General features: G+C 43.0%; 1 protein-coding gene across 2 annotated transcripts in view; it reads left to right on the forward strand.

The window, feature by feature from the left end:
- LOC311147253 (partitioning defective 3 homolog) overlaps nt 1-25,701 on the forward strand; it is a 308,941-nt gene that overhangs the window by 194,779 nt on the left and 88,461 nt on the right. For both annotated transcript variants that reach the window (XM_084183924.1, XM_084183925.1), the window contains 4 exons: nt 5,436-5,471; nt 18,758-18,946; nt 21,070-21,240; nt 24,472-24,628. In XM_084183924.1, coding sequence (XP_084040050.1) covers nt 5,436-5,471; nt 18,758-18,946; nt 21,070-21,240; nt 24,472-24,628 — 553 coding nt within the window. The remainder of the gene's footprint in view (nt 1-5,435; nt 5,472-18,757; nt 18,947-21,069; nt 21,241-24,471; nt 24,629-25,701) is intronic.

Raw genomic sequence — 25,701 nt, forward strand, 5'->3', positions numbered from 1 at the left:
GGATGGCGTATCTCTGCAGAATGCTGTGGTAGCCATGCTTGTTAAGTGTGCCTTGAATTCTAAATAAATCACAGACAGTGTCACCAGCAAAGCTCCCCCACACCATAACACCACCTCCTCCATGCTTTACGGTGGGAAATACACATGCGGAGATCATCCGTTCACCCACACAGCATCTCACAAAGACACGCCGGTTGGAACCAAAAATCTCCAATTTGGACTTCAGACCAAAGGACACATTTCCACCAGTCTAATGTCCATTGCTCGTGTTTCTTGGCCCAAGCAAGTCTCTTCTTATTATTGGTGTCCTTTAGCAGTGGTTTCTTTGCAGCAATTCTACCATGAAGGCCTGATTCACACAGTCTCCTCTGAACAGTTGAGGTTAAGATGTGTCTGTTACTTGAACTCTGTGAAGCAATTTCTGAGGCTGGTAACTCTAGATAACTTATCCTCTGCAGCAGAGGTAACTCTGGGTCTTCCATTCCTGTGGCGGTCCTCAAGAGAGCCAGTTTCATCATAGCGCTTGATGGTTTTTGCAACTGCACTTGAAATGTTCCATATTGACTGACCTTCATGTCTTAAAGTAATGATGGACTGTCATTTCTCTTTGCTTATTTGAGCTGTTCTTGCCATAATATGGACTTGGAATATTACCAAATAGGGCTATCTTCTGTAAACCACCCCTACCTTGTCACAGCACAACTGATTGGCTCAAACGCATTAAGAAGGAAATAATTTCCAAAAAGTAACTTTTAAGAAGGCACACCTGTTAATTGAAATGCATTCCAGGTGACTATCTCATGAAGCTGGTTGAGAGAATGCCAAGAGTGTGCAAAGCTGTCATCAAGGCAAAGGGTGGCTAATTGAAGAATCTCAAATATAAAATATATTTTGATTTGTTTAATACTTTTTTGTTTACTACATGATTGCATATGTGTTGTTTCATAGTTTTGATGTCTTCACTATTATTCTACAATGTAGAAAATAGTAAAAATAAAGAAAAACCCTTGAATATAAGTAGGTGTGTCCAAACTTTTGACTGGTAGTGTATGTAAAAACAAGATTAAATCAAGAGTGTTCTGATGGGTGACAATATTAGCCTATCACTTGTGAATTATATATTATCACTTGTGAGTGATGCTCAGCATAAGAAACAATGCATTTTTCTTGCGATTTGTTTCGAATCGTAGTCGCACACCTCATGTAGCCTAGCCCATAGGCCTATATGTTTTAATAAGGTTTGTATTATAACTAAAGTGGCCAAATAACTTCTTAAAATTAAGCACATTAATCCATTTTACAAGGGGTGTAGAGCCTAACTGGCATACATAAGCAGCGCGTGAGTTTCAAGTTTGAGGAAGATAATTTTCACCATAAAAATGTGCCTTTATAATAAAAGCATTACATGCATAATTGTATTTGCAGTCACTTTTGATAATGGTGTTTTCTGCTAATGGAACATTCACGCTTATAGCTTACTACCATGTGCGCATTGCTGCGCTTATAATGTGAAGAAATAGCCTAATAGTTGATACAGTGGGGGAAAAAAGTATTTAGTCAGCCACCAATTGTGCAAGTTCTCCCACTTAAAAAGATGAGAGAGGCCTGTAATTTTCATCATAGGTACACGTCAACTATGACAGAGAAAATGAGAAAAAAAAATCCAGAAAATCACATTGTAGGATTTTTTATGAATTTATTTGCAAATTATGGTGGAAAATAAGTATTTGGTCAATAACAAAAGTTTCTCAATACTTTGTTATATACCCTTTGTTGGCAATGACACAGGTCAAACGTTTTCTGTAAGTCTTCACAAGGTTTTCACACACTGTTGCTGGTATTTTGTCCCATTCCTCCATGCAGATCTCCTCTAGAGCAGTGATGTTTTGGGGCTGTCGCTGGGCAACACGGACTTTCAACTCCCTCCAAAGATTTTCTATGGGGTTGAGATCTGGAGACTGGCTAGGCCACTCCAGGACCTTGAAATGCTTCTTACGAAGCCACTCCTTCATTGCCCGGGCGGTGTGTTTGGGATCATTGTCATGCTGAAAGACCCAGCCACGTTTCATCTTCAATGCCCTTGCTGATGGAAGGAGGTTTTCACTCAAAATCTCACTATACATGGCGCCATTCATTCTTTCCTTTACACGGATCAGTCGTCCTGGTCCCTTTGCAGAAAAACAGCCCCAAAGCATGATGTTTCCACCCCCATGCTTCACAGTAGGTATGGTGTTCTTTGGATGCAACTCAGCATTCTTTGTCCTCCAAACACGACGAGTTGAGTTTTTACCAAAAAGTTCTATTTTGGTTTCATCTGACCATATGACATTCTCCCAATCCTCTTCTGGATCATCCAAATGCACTCTAGCAAACTTCAGACGGGCCTGGACATGTACTGGCTTAAGCAGGGGGACACATCTGGCACTGCGGGATTTGAGTCCCTGGCGGCGTAGTGTGTTACTGATGGTAGGCTTTGTTACTTTGGTCCCAGCTCTCTGCAGGTCATTCACTAGGTCCCCCCGTGTGGTTCTGGGATTTTTGCTCACCGTTCTTGTGATCATTTTGACCCCACAGGGTGAGATCTTGCGTGGAGCCCCAGATCGAGGGAGATTATCAGTGGTCTTGTATGTCTTCCATTTCCTAATAATTGTTCCCACAGTTGATTTCTTCAAACCAAGCTGCTTACCTATTGCAGATTCAGTCTTCCCAGCCTGGTGCAGGTCTACAATTTTTTTTTCTGGTGTCCTTTGACAGCTCTTTGGTCTTGGCCATAGTGGAGTTTGGAGTGTGACTGTTTGAGGTTGTGGACAGGTGTCTTTTATACTGATAACAAGTTCAAACAGGTGCCATTAATACAGGTAATGAGTGGAGGACAGAGGAGCCTCTTAAAGAAGTTACAGGTCTGTGAGAGCCAGAAATCTTGCTTGTTTGTAGGTGACCAAATACTTATTTTCCACCATAATTTGCAAATAAATTCATAAAAAATCCTACAATGTGATTTTCTGGATTTTTTTTCCTCAATTTGTCTGTCATAGTTGACGTGTACCTATGATGAAAATTACAAGCCTCTCTCATCTTTTTAAGTGGGAGAACATGCACAATTGGTGGCTGACTAAATACTTTTTTTCCCCACTGTATATCAACATTTTAAGCTAAACGTTCTGATCTGTTGCCTCAGCCACATTGCGTAACAATGTTTTTTTGATGCTAGTGGTTGTATTAATTTGGGATCTATCGCATCCCACAACTGTCCCAGACTATGTTTGGACTATTTATTTCTCGCACAGAATAGAATAGGTCGACCTTTGTGCTATGGGGGATAGTAGATTGACATAGGCTAGTGCTTTTGCTGTTCGTTAGGCCTACTCATCATGTTGGCTGACGAAAAGTAAACGTGGACAGTTCTACCAATATCTTGCGTCCCCGATGTGTCTGTCTTCACTTGTAGCCTGTGAGAAAGACCCGATCACGTGATGGAGCGCGCAGCACTCAGGGAGAAGGGCACACCGCCACTGGCCGGAAAAGGCATGGATTTTGTTAGGGTGCATTACGGCCACACAAATGGGATGCCGCCGTGAATTTCTAGGCATTATCAAGTGCTTGTCAAATTGTGAATGAGTGACTGATGTAGTGAAAAAAAAAAACTAAACCGAGCTCATGCCTTTCAAGCTACTTTTTCAAATCATCATTAGAGTCGCATCATGCAGCCTTACAATGTTTTAAAAATCCAAACATATAGCCCAACGTTTGTAGAACAACTAAAGTTGCATTAATAACTCTAAATTAAGCATATAGGAGTACCTATTTCTTTGTTAACTGCTCAACACAGAAAAGCCGCATGTGCGCACTCCCTCATCGTTTGGAGAAAATATATTATTTTAGTTCAGCTTTGTTCAATTGTATTCTTCATACCATAAAATAATGCCACGGAATTCTAAGCAAATCTTGTCTGCTAAATGAACTAGTGTAGCCTACAGCCATTTGGCATAGCCAGATCAGGACCTAACATAAGGACAACTCAGGGTATGCTATTCTGTTCTTCTGAAATAGACAACATTTTATTAATATCCTGCTTCTTTAGACCTGTCTAAAATAGATAATGGATTTATTGTGAAGGTGTAGGCTATATTACATGGATTTATTACATTTCTTTAAATGTATCTGTTCCAAAGGTCAGCATCAGTGGCTGGTAGGCTTTGTGTGGAAGCCAGGCGATGCTAAATGTGTTTATGTTAATTAACGGTTAATTACAGTGAGACCGACAGTTATTTGCTTGACAATCACCGGCTGACAAAATTTCGTGACCGCCACGGCCCTAGCAGCACCAACACACTCCAGACCAGTAGACCCAGGAGTAATGTTTCCGTGACATGATATGCCTCCCAAATGACACCCTATTCCCTATATGGTGCACTACTTTTGACCAGAGCCCAATGGGCCCTGATCAAAAGTAGTGAACTAAATAGGGAATTCTTAAACACCTGTGCCATCGAGCACTGGGCTGAGTTATAGCACCAAGCAGCAGTTAAATTCCCCCTGTTGTCATAATAATGGGAACGGGTTTTCTCCTCTCACCATTAGTGGAGCCCAGCCTTCACCACCAACACCACCCAACAGCAGGTTCAATCAACTTCACCACCCTCTGTCGATGGGCCTATGGCCGTTCATCAGAGAAGAGGGATCAATACTCATCCTCTGATTAGACCAGGACCTTTCTTTCACTTAGGGTATATCCCAAATGGCACCCTATTCCATATGTAGTGCACTACCTTTGACCCAGGCCCATAGGGCTCTGGTCAAAAGTAGTGCACTATATAGGGAATGGGGTGCCATTTGGGACGCAGGCTAGATCTATTCATCTGTCTACTGCCGTCTCATCTGACACATGATAGGAGGGATATAAATGTTACACAGGGGAGAGAGAACCTCTTCTACCTCCAGGGTTAGGGGTAGTTAAATTACACAGAGGAAAGAGAACCTCTTCTACCTCCAGGGTTAGGGGTAGTTAAATTACACAGAGGAAAGAGAACCTCTTCTACCTCCAGGGTTAAGGTTAGTTAAATTACACAGAGGAAAGAGAACCTCTTCTACCTCCAGGGTTAAGGTTAGTTAAATTACACAGAGGAAAGAGAACCTCTTCTACCTCCAGGGTTAGGGTTAGTTAAATTACACAGAGGAAAGAGAACCTCTTCTACCTCCAGGGTGAACATGGGCACTGCTGGTTTTCTCTTCTACCTGATGTTTAATTGCACCCACCTGGTGTCCCAGGTCTAAATCAGTCCTTGATTAGAGGGAAAGAATGAAACTCAGCAGTGGAACTGGCTTCAAGGTCCAGATATGAATTTGCCTGATATACACTGTATATGCTTCTCCTTCAGTTAGTATTGCTGCAAACATTGACTACGGTTGGTTCTTCTATCCCCCGTCTCCCCTAGAATGCAGAACCCCAGATGCAAAGCCCCAGAGATTTGGTAAGTCACCTAAACCCTACATATACCTGTTACCTGTCCCCTACACTCACAGTGGAGACTGGTGAGGGTAGGACGGCTCATAATAATGGCTGGAATGGAGTGAATGGAATGGCATCAAATATAAAGAAACCATGTGTTTTATACTGTTCCATTAATTCCATTCCAGCCATTACAATGAACCCATCCTCTGATTTGAAGTGCCACCAGCCACCACTGTGCCTGCCCACCCACCCCTTGTTGCCTCTGCTCAACACCCTGCCTGGCTCCTGCAATATGTTAGGAGCTAGCCTGCAACACTGCCAATTAGGGCTGCACGACTATCCACATTTTTATTGAAGTTGCGATATTGACTTTCACAATATCCATATCGGAAGAGGCTGTGATATTTTGAAATGCCAATTTTTTCTTTTCACTTTTGATTTATTACTCGAGTTGACGGAGTTCTCTACTCAGTCTTTCCTCTTTTGGCAGCTTCACAATCCCACACACCAGCCCTGCCCCCTGTCACTCAAGCAGGCAGTTCCTCATGCTCCAGATTCACTCAGCATGCATTGACCAAACAACAGCATGCAGTCAACAGATTTTTCCAAACATGAACAACGCAGCTTTCAACTTTGCTTCTGAATATAAATCCACATGTTTTCTAAATTATACAATTCGTTTGTGTAATTTGCTCTCTGCGAAACGCTAGATCATTCTATTTCTATGATTCCAACAGTTTACCCAATCGCAATATTTGGTTAAATAAACGCAGTTCGATTATTTATTTTTTTGCCCATATCATGCCGCCTTACTATCAATGCTTGAGTAGAGAGGGGAACCCAGTACATCCCTGCCATCCAGGACCTCTATACCAGAAGGTGTCTGAGGAAGGCCCTAAATATTGTCAGACTCCAGCCACCCAAGTCAAAGGCTGTTCTTTATGCTACCGCACGGGAAGCGGTACCGATGCACCAAGTCTGGAACCAACAGGTCCCTGAACAGCTTCTATCCCTGCCTAGACTGCTCTAGCTCTAGACTGCCAAATAGTTCGTTAAATAGTTAACCAATAGCTACCCGGACTATCTGCGTTGACCCTGTTTGTATTAACACTTTTGACTCATTACATACGCTACTGTTACTTTTTATTATCTATCCTGTTGCCTAGTCACTTTATCCCTACCTATATGTACATATCTACCTCAATTACCTCATACCCCTGCACATATCGACTCGGAACTGGTACCCTGTGTATACACCTACCGTTCAAAAGTTTGGGGTCACTTAGAAATGTCCTTGTTTTCCATGAATACATACATGAAATGAGTTTGAATAGGAAATATAGCAAAATGCATAGGAAATGTAGTTATTGACAAGGTTACAAATAATGATTTATAATTGAAATTATAATTGTGTCCTTCAAACTTTGCTTTCGTCAAAGAATCCTCCATTTGCAGTATTTACAGCTTTGCAGACCTTTGGCATTCTAGTTGTCAATTTGTTGAGGTAATCTGAAGAGATTTGACCCCATGCTTCCTGAAGCACCTCCCACAAGTTGGATTGGCTTGATGTGGCCCTTCTTACGTACCATACGGTCAAGCTGCTCCCACAACAGCTCAATAGGGTTGAGATCCGGTGACTGTGCTGGCCACTCCGTTATAGACAGAATACCAGCCGACTGCTTCTTCCCTAAATAGTTATTGCATAGTTTGGAGCTGTGCTTTGGGTCATTGTCCTGTTGTAAGAGGAAATTGGCTCCAATCAAGCGCCGTCCACAGGGAATGGCATGGCGTTGCAAAATAGACCATCACATTGCCTCCATCATGCTTGACAGATGGCATCAAGCACTCCTCCAGCATCTTTTCGTTTGGTCTGCGTCTCACAAATGTTCTTCTTTGTGATCAGAACACCTCAAACTTCGATTTGTCTGTCCATAACACTTTCTTCCAATCTTCCTCTGTCCAGTGTCTATGTCTTATTTTTATTGGCCAGTCTGAGATATGGATTTTTCTTTGCAACTCTGCCTAGAAGGTCAGCATCCCGGAGTCGCCTCTTCACTGTTGACGTTGAGCCTGGTGTTTCGCGGGTAATATTTAATGAAGCTGCCAGTTGAGGACATGTGAGGCATCTGTTTCTCAAACTAGACACTCTAATGTATTTGTCCTCTTGCTCAGTTGTGCACCAGGGCCTCCCACTCCTCTTTCTATTCTGGTTAGAGCCAGTTTGCGCTCTTCTGTGAAGGGAGTAGTACACAGCGTTGTACAAGATCTTCAGTGTCTTGGCAATTTCTCGCATGGAATAGCCTTCATTTCTCAGAACAAGAATAGACTGACGGGTTTCAGAAGAAAGTTCTTTGTTTCTGGCCATTTTGAGCCTGTAATCGAACCCACAATTGTGCCAGTTTTATTGCTTCTTTAATCAGCACAACAGTTTTCAGCTGTGCTAACATAATTGCAAAAGGGTTTTCTAATGATCAATTAGCCTTTTAAAATGATAAACTTGGATTAGCAAACACAACGTGCCATTGGAACACAGGACTGATGGTTGCTGATAATGGGCCTCTGTACGCCTATGTAGATATTCCATTACAAATCAGCTGTTTCCAGCTACAATAGCCATTTACAACATTACAATGTCTACACTGTATTTCTGATCAATTTTATGTTATTTTAATGGACAAAGAAATAGTTTTTCTTTCGAAAACTAGGGAATTTCTAAGTGACCCCAAACTTTTGAACGGTAGTGTATATCCAAGTTATCGTTACTCATTGAGTATTTATTCCTTGTGTTTCTATTTTTCTCTCTGCATTGTTGGGATGTAGGCATTTCACTGTTAGTTTACACCTGTTTACGAAGCATGTGGCAAATACATTTGTATTTGATTTGAACCCATTCAATGTTACTAGGGTAACACCTACCTATCCTATGGCAAAGAATGGCTTACAACATGCTGCCGATGCTCATCTGAAGTAGAGGGGGATACATTAAAGGGATACTTTGGGATTTTGGCTATGAATCCCTTTATCTACTTCCCCAGAGTCAGATGAACTCATGGATACCATTTTTATCTCTGCATCCAGTATGAAGGAAGTTAGAGGTAGTTTTAGCCAATGCTAACTAGCGAAATGACTGGAATCCTATGGTACACTACATGACTAAAAGTATGTGGACACCTGCTCATTACAAAATCATGGACATTAATATGGAGTTGGTCCTCCCTTTGTTGCTATAACAGCCTCCACTCTTGTTGGAACATTGCTGCATGGACTTGCTTCCATTCAGCCACGAACATTAGTGAGGTCAGGCACTGATGTTGGGCGATTAGGCCTGGCTCGCAGTCGGCGTTCCAATTCATCACAAAGGTGTTTGTTGGGGTTGAGGTCAGGGCTCTGTGCAGGCCAGTCAAGTTCTTCCACACCGATCTCGACAAACCACTTCTGTATGAACCCCGATTTGTGCACAGGGGCATTGCCATGCTGAAACAGGAAAGGGCCTTCCCCAAACTGTTCCACAAAGTTGGAAGCACAGAATTGTCTAGAATGTCATCGTATGCTGTAGCGTTCAGATTTCCCTTCACTGGAACTAAGGGGCCTATACCGAACCATGAAAAACAGCCCCAGACCATTATTCCTCCTCCACCAAACTTTACAGTTGGCACTATGCATTTGGGCAGGTAGTGTTCTCCTGGCATTCGTCAAACCCAGATTCGTCCGTCGTACTGCCAGTTGGTGAAGCGTGATTCATCACTCCAGAGAACACATTTCCACTGTTCCAGAGTCTAATGGCGGCGAGCTTTACACCACTCCAGCCGATGCTTGGCATCGCGCATGGTGATCTTAGGCTTGTGTGCGGCTGCTCGGCCATGGAAACCCATTTCATGAAGCTCCCGAAGGAACAGTTCTTGTGCTGATGTTGCTTCCAGAGGCAGTTTGGAACTCGGTAGTGAGTGTTGCAACCGAGGACAGACGATTTTTATGTTCTTCAGCACTCGGCGGTCTCGTCCTGTGAGCTTGTGTGGCCTACCACTTTGTGACTGAGCCGTTGTTTCTCCTAGACGTTTCCACTTCACAATAACAGCACTTACAGTTGACCGGGGAAGCTCTAGCAGGGCAGAAATTTGACAAACTGACTTGTTGGAAAGGTGGCATCCTATGAGGTGTCACGTTGAAAGTCACTGAGCTCTTCATTAAGGCCATTCTACAGCTAATATACAGTGGGGAAGAAAAGTATTTAGTCAGCCACCAATTGTGCAAGTTCTCCCACTTAAAAAGATGAAAGAGGCCTGTAATTTTCATCATAGGTACACGTCAACTATGACAGACAAATTGAGGAAAAAAAATCCAGAAAATCACATTGTAGGATTTTTTATGAATTTATTTGCAAATTATGGTGGAAAATAAGTATTTGGTCACCTACAAACAAGCAAGATTTCTGGCTCTCACAGACCTGTAACTTCTTCTTTAAGAGGCTCCTCTGTCCTCCACTCGTTACCTGTATTAATGGCACCTGTTTGAACTTGTTATCAGTATAAAAGACACCTGTCCACAACCTCAAACAGTCACACTCCAAACTCCACTATGGCCAAGACCAAAGAGCTGTCAAAGGACACCAGAAACAAAATTGTAGACCTGCACCAGGCTGGGAAGACTGAATCTGCAATAGGTAAGCAGCTTGGTTTGAAGAAATCAACTGTGGGAGCAATTATTAGGAAATGGAAGACATACAAGACCACTGATAATCTCCCTCGATCTGGGGCTCCACGCAAGATCTCACCCCGTGGGGTCAAAATGATCACAAGAACGGTGAGCAAAAATCCCAGAACCACACGGGGGGACCTAGTGAATGACCTGCAGAGAGCTGGGACCAAAGTAACAAAGCCTACCATCAGTAACACACTACGCCGCCAGGGACTCAAATCCTGCAGTGCAGACGTGTCCCCCTGCTTAAGCCAGTACATGTCCAGGCCCGTCTGAAGTTTGCTAGAGTGCATTTGGATTATCCAGAAGAGGATTGGGAGAATGTCATATGGTCAGATGAAACCAAAATAGAACTTTTTGGTAAAAACTCAACTCGTCGTGTTTGGAGGACAAAGAATGCCGAGTTGCATCCAAAGAACACCATACCTACTGTGAAGCATGGGGGTGGAAACATCATGCTTTGGGGCTGTTTTTCTGCAAAGGGACCAGGACGACTGATCCATGTAAAGGAAAGAATGAATGGGGCCATGTATCGTGAGAATTTTTGTGAAAACCTCCTTCCATCAGCAAGGGCATTGAAGATGAAATGTGGCTGGGTCTTTCAGCATGACAATGATCCCAAACACACTGCCCGGGCAACGAAGGAGTGGCTTCGCAAGAAGCATTTCAAGGTCCTGGAGTGGCCTAGCCAGTCTCCAGATCTCAACCCCATAGAAAATCTTTGGAGGGAGTTGAAAGTCTGTGTTGCCCAGCGACAGCCCCAAAACATCACTGCTCTAGAGGAGATCTGCATGGAGGAATGGGCCAAAATACCAGCAACAGTGTGTGAAAACCTTGTGAAGACTTACAGAAAACGTTTGACCTGTGTCATTGCCAACAAAGGGTATATAACAAAAGTATTGAGAAACTTTTGTTATTGACCAAATACTTATTTTCCACCATAATTTGCAAATAAATTCATTAAAAATCCTACAATGTGATTTTCTGGATTTTTTTTTTTTTCATAGTTGACGTGTACCTATGATGAAAATTACAGGCCTCTCTCATCATTTTAAGTGGGAGAACTTGCACAATTGGTGGCTGACTAAATACTTTTTTCCCCCACTGTATGTCTATGGAGATTGTATGGCTGTGTGCTCGATTTTATGAATATATCACAGACAGTGTCACCAGCAAAGCACCCCTACACCATAACACCTCCTCCATGCTTTACGGTGGGAACTACACATGCAGAGATCATCCGTTCACCCACACCGCGTCTCACAAAGACATGGCGGTTGGATCCAAAAATCTCAAATTTGGACTCCAGACCAAAGGACACATTTCAACCGGTCTAATGTCCGTTGCTCATGTTTCTTGGCCTTATTATTGGTGTCCTTTAGTAGTGGTTTCTTTGCAGCAATTCGACCATGAAGGCCTGATTCACACAGTCTCCTCTGAACAGTTGATGTTGATGTGTCTGTGACTTGAACTCTGTGAAGCATTTATTTGGACTGCAATTTCTGAGGCTGGTAACTCTAATGAACTTATCCTCTGCAGCAGAGGTAATGCTGGGTCTTCCATTCCTGTGGCGGTCCTCATGTGAACCAGTTTCATCATAGCCCTTGATGGTTTTTGCAACTGCACTTGAAGAAACTTTCAAAGTTCTTGACATTTTCCGTATTGACTGACCTTCATGTCTTAAAGTAATGATGGACTGTCGCTTCTCTTTGCTTATTTGAGCTGTTCTTGCCGTAATATGGACTTGGTCTTTTACCAAATAGGGCTATCTTCTGTATACCCCCCTTACCTTCTCACAACACAACTGATGGGCTCAAACACATTAAGAAGGAAAGAAATTCCACAAATTAACTTTTAAGAAGGCACACCTGTTAATTGAAATGCATTCCAGGTGACTACCTCATGAAGCTGGTTGAGAGAATGCCAAGAGTGTGCAAAGCTGTCAAGGCAAAAGGTGTCTATTTGAATAATCTCAAATATAAAATATGTTTTGATTTGTTAAAAATATAGAAAAACCCTTGAATGAGTAGGTGTGTCCAAACTTTTGACTGGTAGTGTATATTGTATCTACTAGCATACCATAATTTCTAGTCATTGCGCTAACGCTAGTTAGCATCTTCCTTCAAACTGAACAGAGACATAAAAATGGTATCCCAAGACTATACACATCACTTCTAGTCCAGTTCAGTTCAGATTGTCCTCTGCTTTGCTGTTAGTAACGTGGTAGGTAGTTTCAGGTGTGTAAATAATGAGTCAACCATCGTCAACATTTAATAATTTATGATGTATGCAATGCAGCCCACAGACAAATGCAATTAACTTTATTGCACGATGTCCATAAATTATGCATGTCCAATTGTGCAGTGATTGCAAATAAATGTAATTATTTAAAGAGTTCAGTAGGGTACTGTAGAGGAGGATGTATCTTCAGTACTTGAATAATTGGCTCCGTGAATGAAATGATTCAGTGGCATTAACAACCTGGCCAACTCATAATTTTACCAATCTGGGAGGTAAAGTCGTTTAAGTATTCAATAATTAAGATGTGTATTTTAGATGGAATCAATGCATTAGAATGTACCAGAGGCCCCAAAATAGTTTGTTCTGAAATAAAGGAGATCCATTATTAACTATACTGTATCAGTCAACCATTCAGAAGCATTATTAATCAGTTGAATTCATACACCTTGGTTGGAGAGCGAGGTCGCAGCCTAGTGTTAGTTCCATGTTCCCTGTGCTCCTGTGATACCTGACAGCTGCCTGCATTCATGGTTCTTATCACAAGCGTGGTCTGTGGCCAAATGGAGAATGGTGTTGGTTATGATCCCAGCTGGCATATCAAACCAATCTTGCCTTCATCTCATGATAATCTCAGGGTGGCCCTTTTTCAGTAAACCAGTCATACCAGGACCAGGAGTTGTGTATGGTTGTTGTTAAAATTGCCTTATGTGGAAACGGCCGTCGAGTGTGATTTTCCTCAGTAACATTTATGGGAAGTTATCTTGGTGCCAAGTTGAGACACAATCTAGAGTAGGCACCCTGGATCTCAAAGCAATCTCGCTCTCCTGTGTGATTTTACAAGCCCTCCTTCCCGGCATGTTCCCACCATAATGTAGACCTACACTTTATACACCTTGGACTCAAAGCAATATCTCTCTCTCTCTCTCTCTCTCTCTCTCTCTCTCTCTCTCTCTCTCTCTCTCTCTCTCTCTCTCTCTCTCTCTCTCTCTCTCTCTCTCTCTCTCTCTCCTTCCTTACAAATTCTCGCCATCTCTCTATTTCTCTTTCTTTCACTCTCCCTATATCTCTCCCTCTCTCCTTCCCGAAATATTACCTCCATCTCATTCTCTCTACTACTTTCACTTTTTCTCACTCTCCTTCCGACATACTGTATTTTACCTACCATCTCTTTTTCTCTCTCTATTTCTCTTTCTTTCATTCTGTCTTTCTGTCTCTCTCTTTTCTCACTCTATTTCTCTCTCCTTCTTTTTCTCTCTCCTTCTCTTTCTCTCCCTCTCTCTCTCCTTCCTGACATAGTGTATTACCTCCATCTCATTCTCTTTCTCTTTCTTTCTCTTTCTCTCTCTTTCTCTCCTCTCTCCTTCCCAGCATATTCCCTCCATTTATTTCTTCCTCTTTCTTTCTCTCTCCCCTTCCTTACATATTCTGTCCAGCTCTCTATTTCTCTTTATTTTGCGCTCTTTCTATATCTCTCTCTCTCTCTCTCTCTCTCTCTCTCTCTCCTTCCTTACAAATTCACTCTCCCTATATCTTCTCCCCTCTCTCCTTCCCGAAATATTACCTCCATCTCATTCTCTTCTACTACTTTCACTTTTTCTCACTCTCCTTCCGACATACTGTATTTTACCTACCATCGTCTTTTTCTTTCTCTATTTCTCTTTCTTTTCATTCTGTCTTTCTGTCTCTCTCTTTTCTCACTCTATTTCTCTCTCCTTCTTTTTCCTCTCTCCTTCTCTTTCTCTCCCTCTCTCTCTCCTTCCTGACATAGTGTATTACCTCCATCTCATTCTCTTTCTCTTTCTTTCTCTTTCTCTCTCTTTCTCTCCTCTCATCCTTCCCAGCATATTCCCTCCATTTCTTTCTTCCTCTTTCTTTCTCTCGTCCCCTTCCTTACATATTCTGTCCAGCTCTCTATTTTCTCTTTATTTTGCGCTCTTTCTATACATCTCTCTCTCTCTCTCTCTCTCTCTCTCTCTCTCTCTCTCTCTCTCTCGCTCTCTCTCTCTCTCCTTCCTTACAAATTCTCGCCATCTCTCTATTTCTCTTTCTTTCACTCTCCCTATATCTCTCCCTCTCTCCTTCCCGAAATATTACCTCCATCTCATTCTCTCTACTACTTTCACTTTTTCTCACTCTCCTTCCGACATACTGTATTTTACCTACCATCTCTTTTTCTCCTCTCTATTTCTCTTTCTTTCATTCTGTCTTTCTGTCTCTCTTCTTTTCTCACTCTATTTCTCTCTCCTTCTTTTTCTCTCTCCTTCTCTTTCTCTCCCTCTCTCTCTCCTTCCTGACATAGTGTATTACCTCCATCTCATTTTCTCTTTCTCTTTCTCTTCTCTTTCTCTTTCTCTCTTTCTCTCTCTTTCTCTCCTCTCTCCTTCCCAGCATATTCCCTCAATTTCTTTCTTCCTCTTTCTTTCTCTCTCCCCCCTTCCTTACATATTCTGTCCAGCTCTCTATTTCTCTTTATTTTGCGCTCTTTCTATATCTCTCTCTTTCTCTCCTTCCTGAACTATTACCTCATTCTCTCTCTCTCTCTCTCTCTCTCTCTCTCTCTCTCTCTCTCTCTTCTCTCTCTCTCTCTCTCTCTCTCTCTCTCTCTCTCTCTCTCTCTCTCTCTCCACTTTTTCTCTTTTTCTCTTTTTCTCTTTCTCTCTTTCTTTCTCTCTCCTTCCCCACATATTCTCTTGATCTCTCTATTCCTTTCTTTCGTTCTCTCTTTCTCTCGTTTCTCTCTTTCTCTTTCTAGCTCTCACTCTCCCTTTCTCTCTCTTTCTTTCTCTCTCTCCTTCCTGACATTCTCTCCATCTCTCTGTTTCTCTCTTTCGCTCTCTTTCTATATCTTTCTTTCTATATCTCTCCCTCTCTCCTTCCCAACATATTACCTCCATCTCATTCTCTCTTCCTTTCTCTCCTATCTCTCTATTTCTTTCACTTTCTCACTCTTTCCTCTCTCCTTCCCGACATACGTATTACCCTCCATTTCATTCTATTTTTCTCTTTTCGCTCTCTCTCTCCTTCCTGACATTCCCTCCATCTCGCTTTCTTTCTCTCTTTTTCTCTCTCTTCTTTCTCTCTCTATATATCTTTCTTTCTCTCTCTCCTTCCCGACATACTGTATTACCTCCATCTCATTCACTCTCTCGCTTTTTCTCCTTTCTCCTCGTTCTCTCTCTCTTTCCTCTTTCTCCTTCCCAACGTATTCCCTCCATCTCTCTCTTTCTCTCTCTCTCGTGTATGATTTTACAAGCCTTGCCAAATGAATCCCTTTCTTCTCTCCTTCCCAGCATATTTCCTCCATAATGGGCTCAATTATAAACAGCAGATGTTATCTCTTGTTAGAGGCTTTTGTTCCACACGACTCTCAACAACACATTAACTTTACTATTCTGTTGTGGTGCCAGGCAGACAGCAAGCAGCACTAATGCTCTTATACCAGTACAGCACAGAATATCTTTGTGCGTCTCAAATGGCACCCTGTTCTCTATATAAAGCACTACTTTTAAAACATTTAATAGGTAGCACTGGTGTATTATATAGGGAATAGGGAACAGGTAAAAAACACAGAGACAATAGGAAACATCACCTAAACCCTCCAAAACAATTACATCAGAACTTTGCCAACGTTAATCATTAATCATCGTATAATTGTTGTTAATAATAGATTATTTATCTTTGGGAGGCAGGAGGGGTGTTAGCCTGAGGACGCTATGGGGACTGTTGGCACACATGGAGTCCATCGCAAATGCCACCATATTCCCTATATAGTGCACTAGTTTTGGGCCTTGGTCATAAGAAATGCACTATATAGAGATTATGCTGGCATTTGGTACTGGGCCATGGTTACAGTTGACTTGATGCTGCTGCACTGCTAACATGTTTGGGGCTGTTGCTTGAGGGGCGTTGGCAGTACCATGGCATATTGGGCCTGTGGTGGTCTCTGGGAGGTGAGCGTATGGGGTGTAACTGTAACCGTGGGTCTGACTGTTCCCTTCCTCCAGCGTCTCTCAGTGAGGGAGGCCGTGTCGGCCGTGGAGCCCCACTGGCTGACTGAAGTAACCACATCCAACAGTGTCTGTGTCCCAAATGGCACCCTATTCCCTTTAAAGTCCATTACTTTTGACCAGGGAATAGGGCTCTGGTCAAAAGTAGTGCACTATGAAGGGAATAGGGTGCCATTTGGGACACAGTCTAAGTCAATTAGGTAACATGAAGCAATCAAGTAACACTGTTTGGACTGTTGTGCCATTAGTTATACTGAGTTACAGAAAATTACAACAAGTTGAAATTGAAAAGCCATCAGCGCCAGTTACCATGTAATGTAATGGCAAGCCACATTGATCTATGATCACACACACATTCCCTCGCCCTCGACTCAGTAAGCCATCTCTGAAAAAGCATTAAGAATAGAATACAGTTCAGTAAAATGAATTACTGTTGTGGATCTTTCTGTCTCACTCGCTCACTCACTCACACAGTGCTATTTGTGCCGCGGTACAGATGCGGCTGCATTCATGTCTCTAGTGTGTGAATGTATGAGTATCAGAGGGCCCAGTGAATGTAGCAGATAACAAGCCCTTGCCTTAAAGTGATGTTTCAAGATAACACCTGTTCCTACACAGACAGCACACAGTGACAGCATCAGCTGCTAGTACAGGGGGGGTGACAGTATGGGGGGGATGACATTATAGGGGGGGGTGACAGTATAGGGGAGGATGACGGTATGGGGGGGTGACAGTCTGGGGGGGGTGGGAGTGACAGTACAGGGGGAATGACAGTACAGGGGGCGATGAGGTTATAGATGGCTGGGGAGTCTCATTCTAATCTCAAGTCATTCTAATCTAGTGGACCAACTTTTTAGGAAAACTATTGTTTGTAATGCACCTTGTGAGAGGTGGTGTGTGTGTGTGTTTAGGAGGATTTGGTAGGGACAGTTGCTATTTGTGAATATGCCTTAATAATGGCGATATTAAAATACACATTATCTGCATGTTAGCATCACATAAGTCATTATGAGAGGTGGTCCTTGTCTTTGCTCAAAGTTCCACTGTGTTTAATCACTCACTGGCCCTCTCCATGTGGAGTCTGACTATGACCTCACTCCTGAGTGTGTGTGTGTGTGCAGTTTGTACTCCACGCTGTGAGTTTCTCTTAGTACACACACACACACACCTCCACATCAGTCTGCCTGGACTCCTGTCTGTCTATTATCCTAGGTGTTTGATATTCATGCTCTATCAGCATGCATTCTCAGGCAGAGAGAGAGCTGCTTTTAAAAGGGCAGACAACAGTGCTCTCCACGCATGGGCTCCCTCCAGCAATTACATCCTTCAGTGCCTCCTCTTCTCTCCTCTCTGCACTTTTAATGTGTTTCATGTGACTTTACAGTGTCATCAAATAGACAGACAGGTTTGTGGGAAAGTTGAGAGCGCCTCTCTAATAGTTTCAGGTGATGCTGTTCAGAACGATCAGGGGGCGCGAGCGAGGCCAGGGGTGTAGCGGTTGAGATTAGGGGGGGGGGGGGGGGATGGCCTTTTATTCTCCCCCTGCGAAAGGTTGATTCACCCTATGGAATACAAAGCAGCATGCAGCCTAGGAGAAGAGAAGAGAAGGGGAGGGGGGAGGAGGAGGGGAAGAGGAAGGGGGGAGGGAAGGGGAGGCAGTTCTGCTATTGTTCCACATGGATTCATTCTCACTCTTTCTCTCTTCTGTCTCTCCCTTCCCTCGCCCGCTCGCTCTCCTTCTGTCTCTCCACAAAGTAATTTGATCTCTCTCTCTGCAAACAATGGAAGCTAATGAATGTCTGACACTGAGCTTGATTATGACTGCATTCATTACACATGCACATAATTGCCAGTAGTTAAGTGTGCAGATTTATTCAAAGGACAGCTGTCAATTGACAAGGCAGAGAGAATAGCTTTTTTGTTGTTCAATGAGGCTCAAGCACCTGTTGCATTTTCTGATATTGTGTCTGTTTCTGTGTGTAGGAAATGCACTGTATACATTATTTAGTGCTCTGTTGGGGTCTGACAGGTGGTCACAGAATTGATCCGATGCTCACTCCATACCTATATTCTTATGTCAATTGTGTTTCATGATGACAGCCAATGGCGCCACTGTGCTGCTGCAATTGTTCACAGATAAGCTATCATAACGTTATCTATCCTTGGCCCCAAGAACTCTCACTGTCACATCTGTATTGGACTGTGATCATGTTGAGTCCTCTCTTCTAAAACTAACTTCATAGATGTAAGCAGGACTTTCCACTGCTTCGGTGTTTCTAACAGTAGATCTCACAGTAGCAACAATGACCAGTGACACCATCCTCCCTCCCTCCCTCCCTTCCTCCCTCCCTCTCTGTTCTAGAAGGTTGAGGAGGATGACCTGGTGTTGACCCCGGATGGTACCAGGGAGTTCCTGACCTTTGAGATCCCTCTGAGTGACTCAGGGTCGGCAGGGTTAGGGGTCAGCGTCAAGGGCAACCGCTCCAAGGAGAACCACTCTGACCTGGGCATCTTTGTCAAGTCCATCATCAACGGGGGAGCTGCCTGCAAGGTGAGTCTCATCTTTCACCTTTCATTAGAACTAATGTAAAAATTTGCCAATTTTCATGCTCATATAAGTTATCAATAATATGGTATTCTTTGGATAATATTGGACGATATTGCCACTCCTATTTGCTATATCTTCAATCTAAGCCTACTAGAAAGTGTGTGCCCACAGGCCTGGAGGGAAGCAAAAGGAATTCCGCTACCCAAGAATAGTAAAGCCCCCACCCAAGAATAGTAAAGCCCCCTTTACTGGCTCAAATAGCCGACCAATCAGCATGTTACCAACCCTTAGTAAACTTTTGAAAAAATGTGCGTTTGACCAGATACAATGCTATTTTACTGTAAACAAATTGACAACAGACTTTCAGCACGCTTATAGGGGAGGACATTCAACAAGCACGGCACTTACGCAAATTACTGATGATTGGCTGAGAGAAACTGATGATAAAAAGATTGTGGGAGCTGTTTTGTTAGACTTGAGTACGGCTTTTGACATTATCGATCATAGTTTGCTGATGGGAGAACAAATGTGTTATGGCTTTACACCCCCTGCTATGTTGTGGATAAAGAGTTACCTGTAACAGAACACAGAGGGTGTTCTTTAATGGAAGCCTCTCCAACACAATACAGGTAGAATCAGTAATTCCCCAGGGCAGCTGTCTAGGCCCCTTATTTTTTCAATCTTTACTAATGACATGCCACTGGCTTTGAGTAAAGCCAGTGGCATGTCATTAGTAAAGATTGAAAAAATGCGTATGACTCAACAGCTACAGCGAGTGAAATCACTGCAACATTTAACAAAGAGCTGCAGTTAGTTTCAGAATTGGTAGCAAGGAATAAATTAGTCCTAAATATTTCAAAAACTAAAAGCATTGTATTTGGGACAAATCATTACCTAAACCCTAAACCTCAACTAAATCTTGTAATAAATAATGTGGAAATTGAGCAAGTTGAGGTGACTAAACTGCTTGGAGTAACCCTGGATTGTAAACTGTCATGGTCAAAACATGTTGCTACAACAGTAGCTAAGATTGGAAGAATTCTGTCCATAATAAAGCGCTGCTGTGCCTTTTTAACAACACTATCAACAAGGCAGGTCCTACAGGCCCTAGTTTTGTCGCACCTGGACTACTGTTCAGTCGTGTGGTCAGGTGCCACACAGAGGGAGCTCTGAAAATTAAAATTGGCTCAGAACAGGGCAGCATGGCTGGCCCTTAAATGTACATGGAGAGCTAACATTAATAATATGCATGGAAATCTCTCATGGCTCAAAGTGGAGGAGAGATTTACTTCATCACTACTTGTTTTTGTAAGAAGTGTTGACATGCTGAATGCACCGAGGTGTCTGTTTAAACTAATAGCACACAGCTCGGACACCCATGCATACCCCACAAGACATGCCACCAGAGGTCTCTTCACAATCCCCAAGTCCAGAACAGACTATGGGAGGCGCACAGTACAACGTAGAGCCATGACTAAATGGAGTTCTACTCCACATCAGGTAACTGATTCAAGCAGTAGAATTAGATTTTTTAAAAACAGATAAAAATACACCTTATGGAACAGCGGGTACTGTGAAGAGACACACACACACAGGCACATACACATAATAAGACACACACTCTATACACAGGTACACATGGATTTTGTATTGTAGATATGTGATAGTAGAATAGTAGCCTGAGGGAACACACTTAATGTGTTGTAAAAAGTGTTATGAAATGTAATGTCATGTAAAAGTTTAAATAGTATAAAACTGCCTTAATGTTGCTGGACCCCAGGAAGAGTAGCTGCTGCCTTGGGGATCCTTAATAAATACAAATACAAATATACCGGTCTAACCAGCCTCTTAGCATCTTCTGTCTAGCAGTTCTGATAGCTGCTCTTCATTGCTTTTTCTGCTATTCATTATTCCACTGCCAGTACAGTAGCCCGTTTCTGCTCTCTTGCCAATTCCTTATGGAATTAAGTGACCTGGGCATCACTCGTTGTTTGGTGTGACAATAAGTGACAAGGAGTTGGCAAGATAACACAAACCAGGCTAACGGTACAGTGCTAATGCATTGAACAGCCTGATTGTGCGTGTTGACTGATTCTCATCCTACATGTCATATCCTGTCTGAACAGGATGGAAGGCTACGGGTCAACGACCAGCTGATAGCGGTGAACGGGGAGTCGTTGCTAGGCAAGACCAACCAGGAAGCCATGGAGACACTAAGGAAGTCCATGTCGGTAGAGGGCAACAAGCGGGGGATGATTCAGCTGATTGTGGCCAGGAGGGTCACTAAACGCAACGAGGTAGGCCTAACCATCGCTTTATTAAAGCTGTGGAGATTATAGGGCTAACACCAGCCGGGGGCGGGCTCATAGAAATGGCTGGAATGGAATGAATGGAACAGTGTCAAACGCATAAAAAACATGCATTCCTTTTATTCCTTTCCAACCATTACTATGAGCCTTCCTCCGCTCACCAGCCTCCACTGACTAACACGCTTGTATGCTGAAATACTTTTCTAACCCACAGGGCGTCTATGTGTGATGTTAGGCTTGTTGGAGGCTTTGGAGGCAGCGTCTGAGAGCATTGTGGCTCCATTCTTCTTTCCTCAGTCACTGCCATTGCTAATGTATTGTTTGTTTTTTCAAATGTTCGATTATCATATTAAAGATTCACATTTTTTTAAATGACTGCATTCTGTTTTCTCTATGCGTTTCTTCAGCAGAAAAATGTGGTCATTCTTACTAAAATGTACAATATTCCTAAATAAGGTTAAGGCCACCCATCACACTGTCATGATACCTTTGACATTTGTTTCAAGTTTGGTCTTTATTTTTATTTTTTAAAACACTTGATAGTTGTTCAGTTACCATTAACACGCACCCTCACACATGTAGTCTTCGTCTCATTCCAAAGCCAGTGACACATTGCCTATTCTGAACTAGAGAACTATGTTAGGGATATGATGAAAGAGCACCCAGTCAGGTGGTTCACATCAGTTCACACGACATGAGCTGCGTCCCAAAATGGCACCCTATTCGCTATTTAGTGCAATACTTTTAAACAGGACCGATAGGGCTCTGGTCCAAAAAAGTGTACTATGTAGGGCAGTGTTTCCCAAATCCAGTCCTCCAGTACCCCAACAGTACACATTGTTGTTGTAGCCCTGGACAAGCACACCTGATTCAACTTGCCAAATAATCATCAAGCCCTCAATGAGTTGAATCAGGTGTTGTTCTCCGGGGTTACAACAACAATGTGTGCGGGAGGACTGGAGTAGTGAATAGGGTGCCATTTGGGATGCAGCCATGCTCTCCTCTTAGCCTCCATGTCCCGAGGCATGCTGGGGGAATTAGTGACGGCTGGCCAACAAAGTTATACATTACTTTTTTTTCATTTAAATGTTAACATGTTGATACACTCCAGACTCGCTCTCACTCTGTCTTTATCTCTCTCTCCCTCCCTCTCTTTCTCTCTACCGCCATCCCTCTCCACATTTCAATGTCATGATATTGCTGCATACTCCAGACTCTATCCTGGCTTGATCACTTATCTATTGGAGAGCTCTGTCTACTGGTTGTTGTAGTGTGTACTGTGTGCCTCCAGCCCTGCCTCTGCCTCTTGCTACAGTACATGTCAGACCTGTGATTTCCCATGGTGCAGCTGTTAATTGAAAGCAGAGCAGGGGCTAAGGGCTAAGCCATGTGCTGCCGTCAGGTTGCAGGCTGTGCTGTGGAAAAGCCAAGGGTGAGAGGAGAGCATAGAACACTGGCTTTGAATGAGGTACACACACACACGGGATGACTCATCAATATCTGCATCACGGATACAGCTGTGGGGATGGCTTAGACTAGAGCATTATCTTTCTAGGTATCTGTATAGAAGAAGAATGATACTTTATTGATCCATTTTTCTTGCAGTCCACTGAATATGTGATATATATGAACCATAGAAGAACTCTACCAAGGTCATAGACATTCATGTGGCACAGCTTGATGGACAGGTTGTACTCCTGTCTCCCATCAACTCACACCATCCTTCTCTTTCTGACTTATCCTCCTAACTTTACCTCTAGGGTAGTAATCAGTGGCAAACTATTCTGTATCTGAACCAATATTTCCTCAATACTAAACCCCCACGCAGGGCTATTCTATTCAGACAGATGCCCTAATCACAATTCCGACCCAATTACGACCCTGCACCAGTTTAATTATAGGTTTGAATATGCAATGAGTAGAGCAGTGATTTGTTGACAGGCACACTCACACAAACAATAGGCCCTCCGCTCTGCAGCCAGTTTCATTAACCATCTCATCTCAACAGTCTGAAGCCATTTGGGCTCTCTAGAAATCATTTTTTCAGATCTCCACCCCCAGTCATTTGGTGTTGTTCCTATTTTACTAGTTCTACACCTGTTTTTACTCACATTTTACTGGCTAAGGTAGCAGCCACGTCTGCTTGATGAATGTTTAGCAGTTTCTACATTAAATGAACTGAACTTGTCTGTATCACACCTGTCTCTGTGTTATCAGCACGTCTATCAAACGTGGGAAATGAAATGAAGGCGCTGTGGATTGAATATTCACTGATTACATTTCCTCTTGTTGTGATGCACATCTGTTGATGCTGGCAGTCTTCATGCTAACAAGTAATTTTCTTCATCTTGAGCCATGAATACAGAAACCGTTGCACTTTTAGGTCTGGTTTCCCAAACACAAATTAAACCTAGTCCTGGACTATGAAGTTCTTTTAAATGAAGGGTCTCTCCATTGAGAATGCTTTTTACACTTGGACTAGGCTTAATATGTGTCAGGAAACCAGCTTGTACAGTTTAAATCAGTGAAAGAGGAGATTCTAAGTGCAAACAATGAGGGCATCCTCACCATAGAGATCCTATAATTCTATTGATTCTATGTAATTCTATGGTCCACACACGTTCAACCCCACTTGCTCCTCAGCCATGTGTGTTTTTAAAGGTGACCGAGGCAGTAAATGGCCTATTTGTCCAATAAGCAGTGGTGAGTCAGATAGCCCCTTGAGGAAAATGGCACCGTGCTGCTCACCTGTGGGGGAATGTTGTCAGCAGGCGTCTTAACAGCTATTGAAAATCCATTGTCATTTATCAAGCTATCCTAACCATGGTCGTGGTGGTGCTGGGGCTAATATTAGCATGAACCTAGCCTGCCTCTACAGGTTTGTTATTTATCTAGCAAGCTGTGGTAGTGCCGGGGCTATGTAGCATGAGGCTAGCCTGCGTCTACCGATCAACCGGTCCCTCACAGACAGGATGAGGCATAATTTCTAGGTTTAGCTGTAATCGCTGCTGCAATCCCACCGTGAGAGAGAAATAGCCATAATGGGGTTTTGGCTTTGAGCTAGAATGGCAAAACGAGTTAAAAAATCAAGATTTAATCAAAATGTACTTAAGGGAGAATTTCGTCTCATACTGTGCATTTCCAATATAACGAGGATTCCTTCTTCCAATGTTACATGTATTGATTGTGCCTGTCTTCCCAATGCCTTTGTATGTGTAGCTGGAGGCCCCTGGGAGCCTCCTGGGACCGGAGCAGGCCCTCAACTCCACCCTGCTGGACGACCGGGAGCGTCGTATCTCCCACTCCCTGTACGGAGGCATAGAGGGCCTGGACGACAACCTGATGCCACAGCAGACCCTAATGGGCAGAATGATGGGTGAGTCAGGTCCCCCCAATACCTTCTCACACCCTTATTGCTGGGTTAACACCAGATATTGTCATTCACACATCACACTCTACAAACTGTAAACTAACAGTGTTGATAAGATCCAATTTACACCTGAGCCAAGCTGAGATGCTGTGTTGTTACTTAAAAAACAAGGCCAATTAATTAAAACTGAGAACTAATAGGACACAATTTCTGATTATTCGTTCGGCTAAAAAAGTATTCACTTCTAACCATGTATAATACTAGAGGGCAATTCCACTGTAACGGTGACACTGAGACTCAGATTTTTGACTTAAAAATGTCAAACAAAAACCGATGATTGCAAAGTTAAACAAACCATACATCTCTATGCACAATGACTGCTTTTAACAATTTCCGCAGACAATTTTACAAAAACGTATTTACTTGAAGAACAGTGCAGATGCAAAGTTTGGTAACAGAATGACGGTTTGTGCTGTTTATGCCTTCATTCTGTTACCAAGCTGGGTGGACTGGAATAGTTGCACCAGTATCTCCTGTTGTAACATCTGGCCTAGCGGTTGGTTGGCTGGCTGGTATCTATATCCTATGATTGATTGAATCTATGTGGCGCATTTAAAATCTGTGTCCTCCCATCAAACTGCCTGCCACCCTGTCTGTCTGTCAGCCCTCTCTCACACACACACACACACACACACACACACACACACACAGTACGGACACACACAGTACGGACACACACACCACAAACAGTATGGTCACACACACAGTACTGGTCCTCTCTTTCAGGGTCAGCCTGAGGCGCTGACAGAACAGGCAGACTCCAAACAGAGAGCTCAGGGATTCACAGAGCACACACACACACACACCATTGAATCAATCAGAAGGTCTGCGCTGCACCATACAAGGGCCCCTGAGCTGTAAATTGTCTGACCTTTTCCCTTACATTTTCCGAGACATTAAGATCCGCTGAAAGTTGAATGGAAACTCACAGCACAGTCTGTTACTCCATTTCCTGTGTTGACAAACCTGGTGGTCGCAGATCATATAATCCACTGTAAACACACACATTGGGGGCTGCA

The sequence above is a fragment of the Coregonus lavaretus genome, assembly GCF_964263955.1.
Source record: "Coregonus lavaretus genome assembly, chromosome: 19".
Taxonomy (NCBI): Eukaryota; Metazoa; Chordata; class Actinopteri; order Salmoniformes; family Salmonidae; genus Coregonus; species Coregonus lavaretus.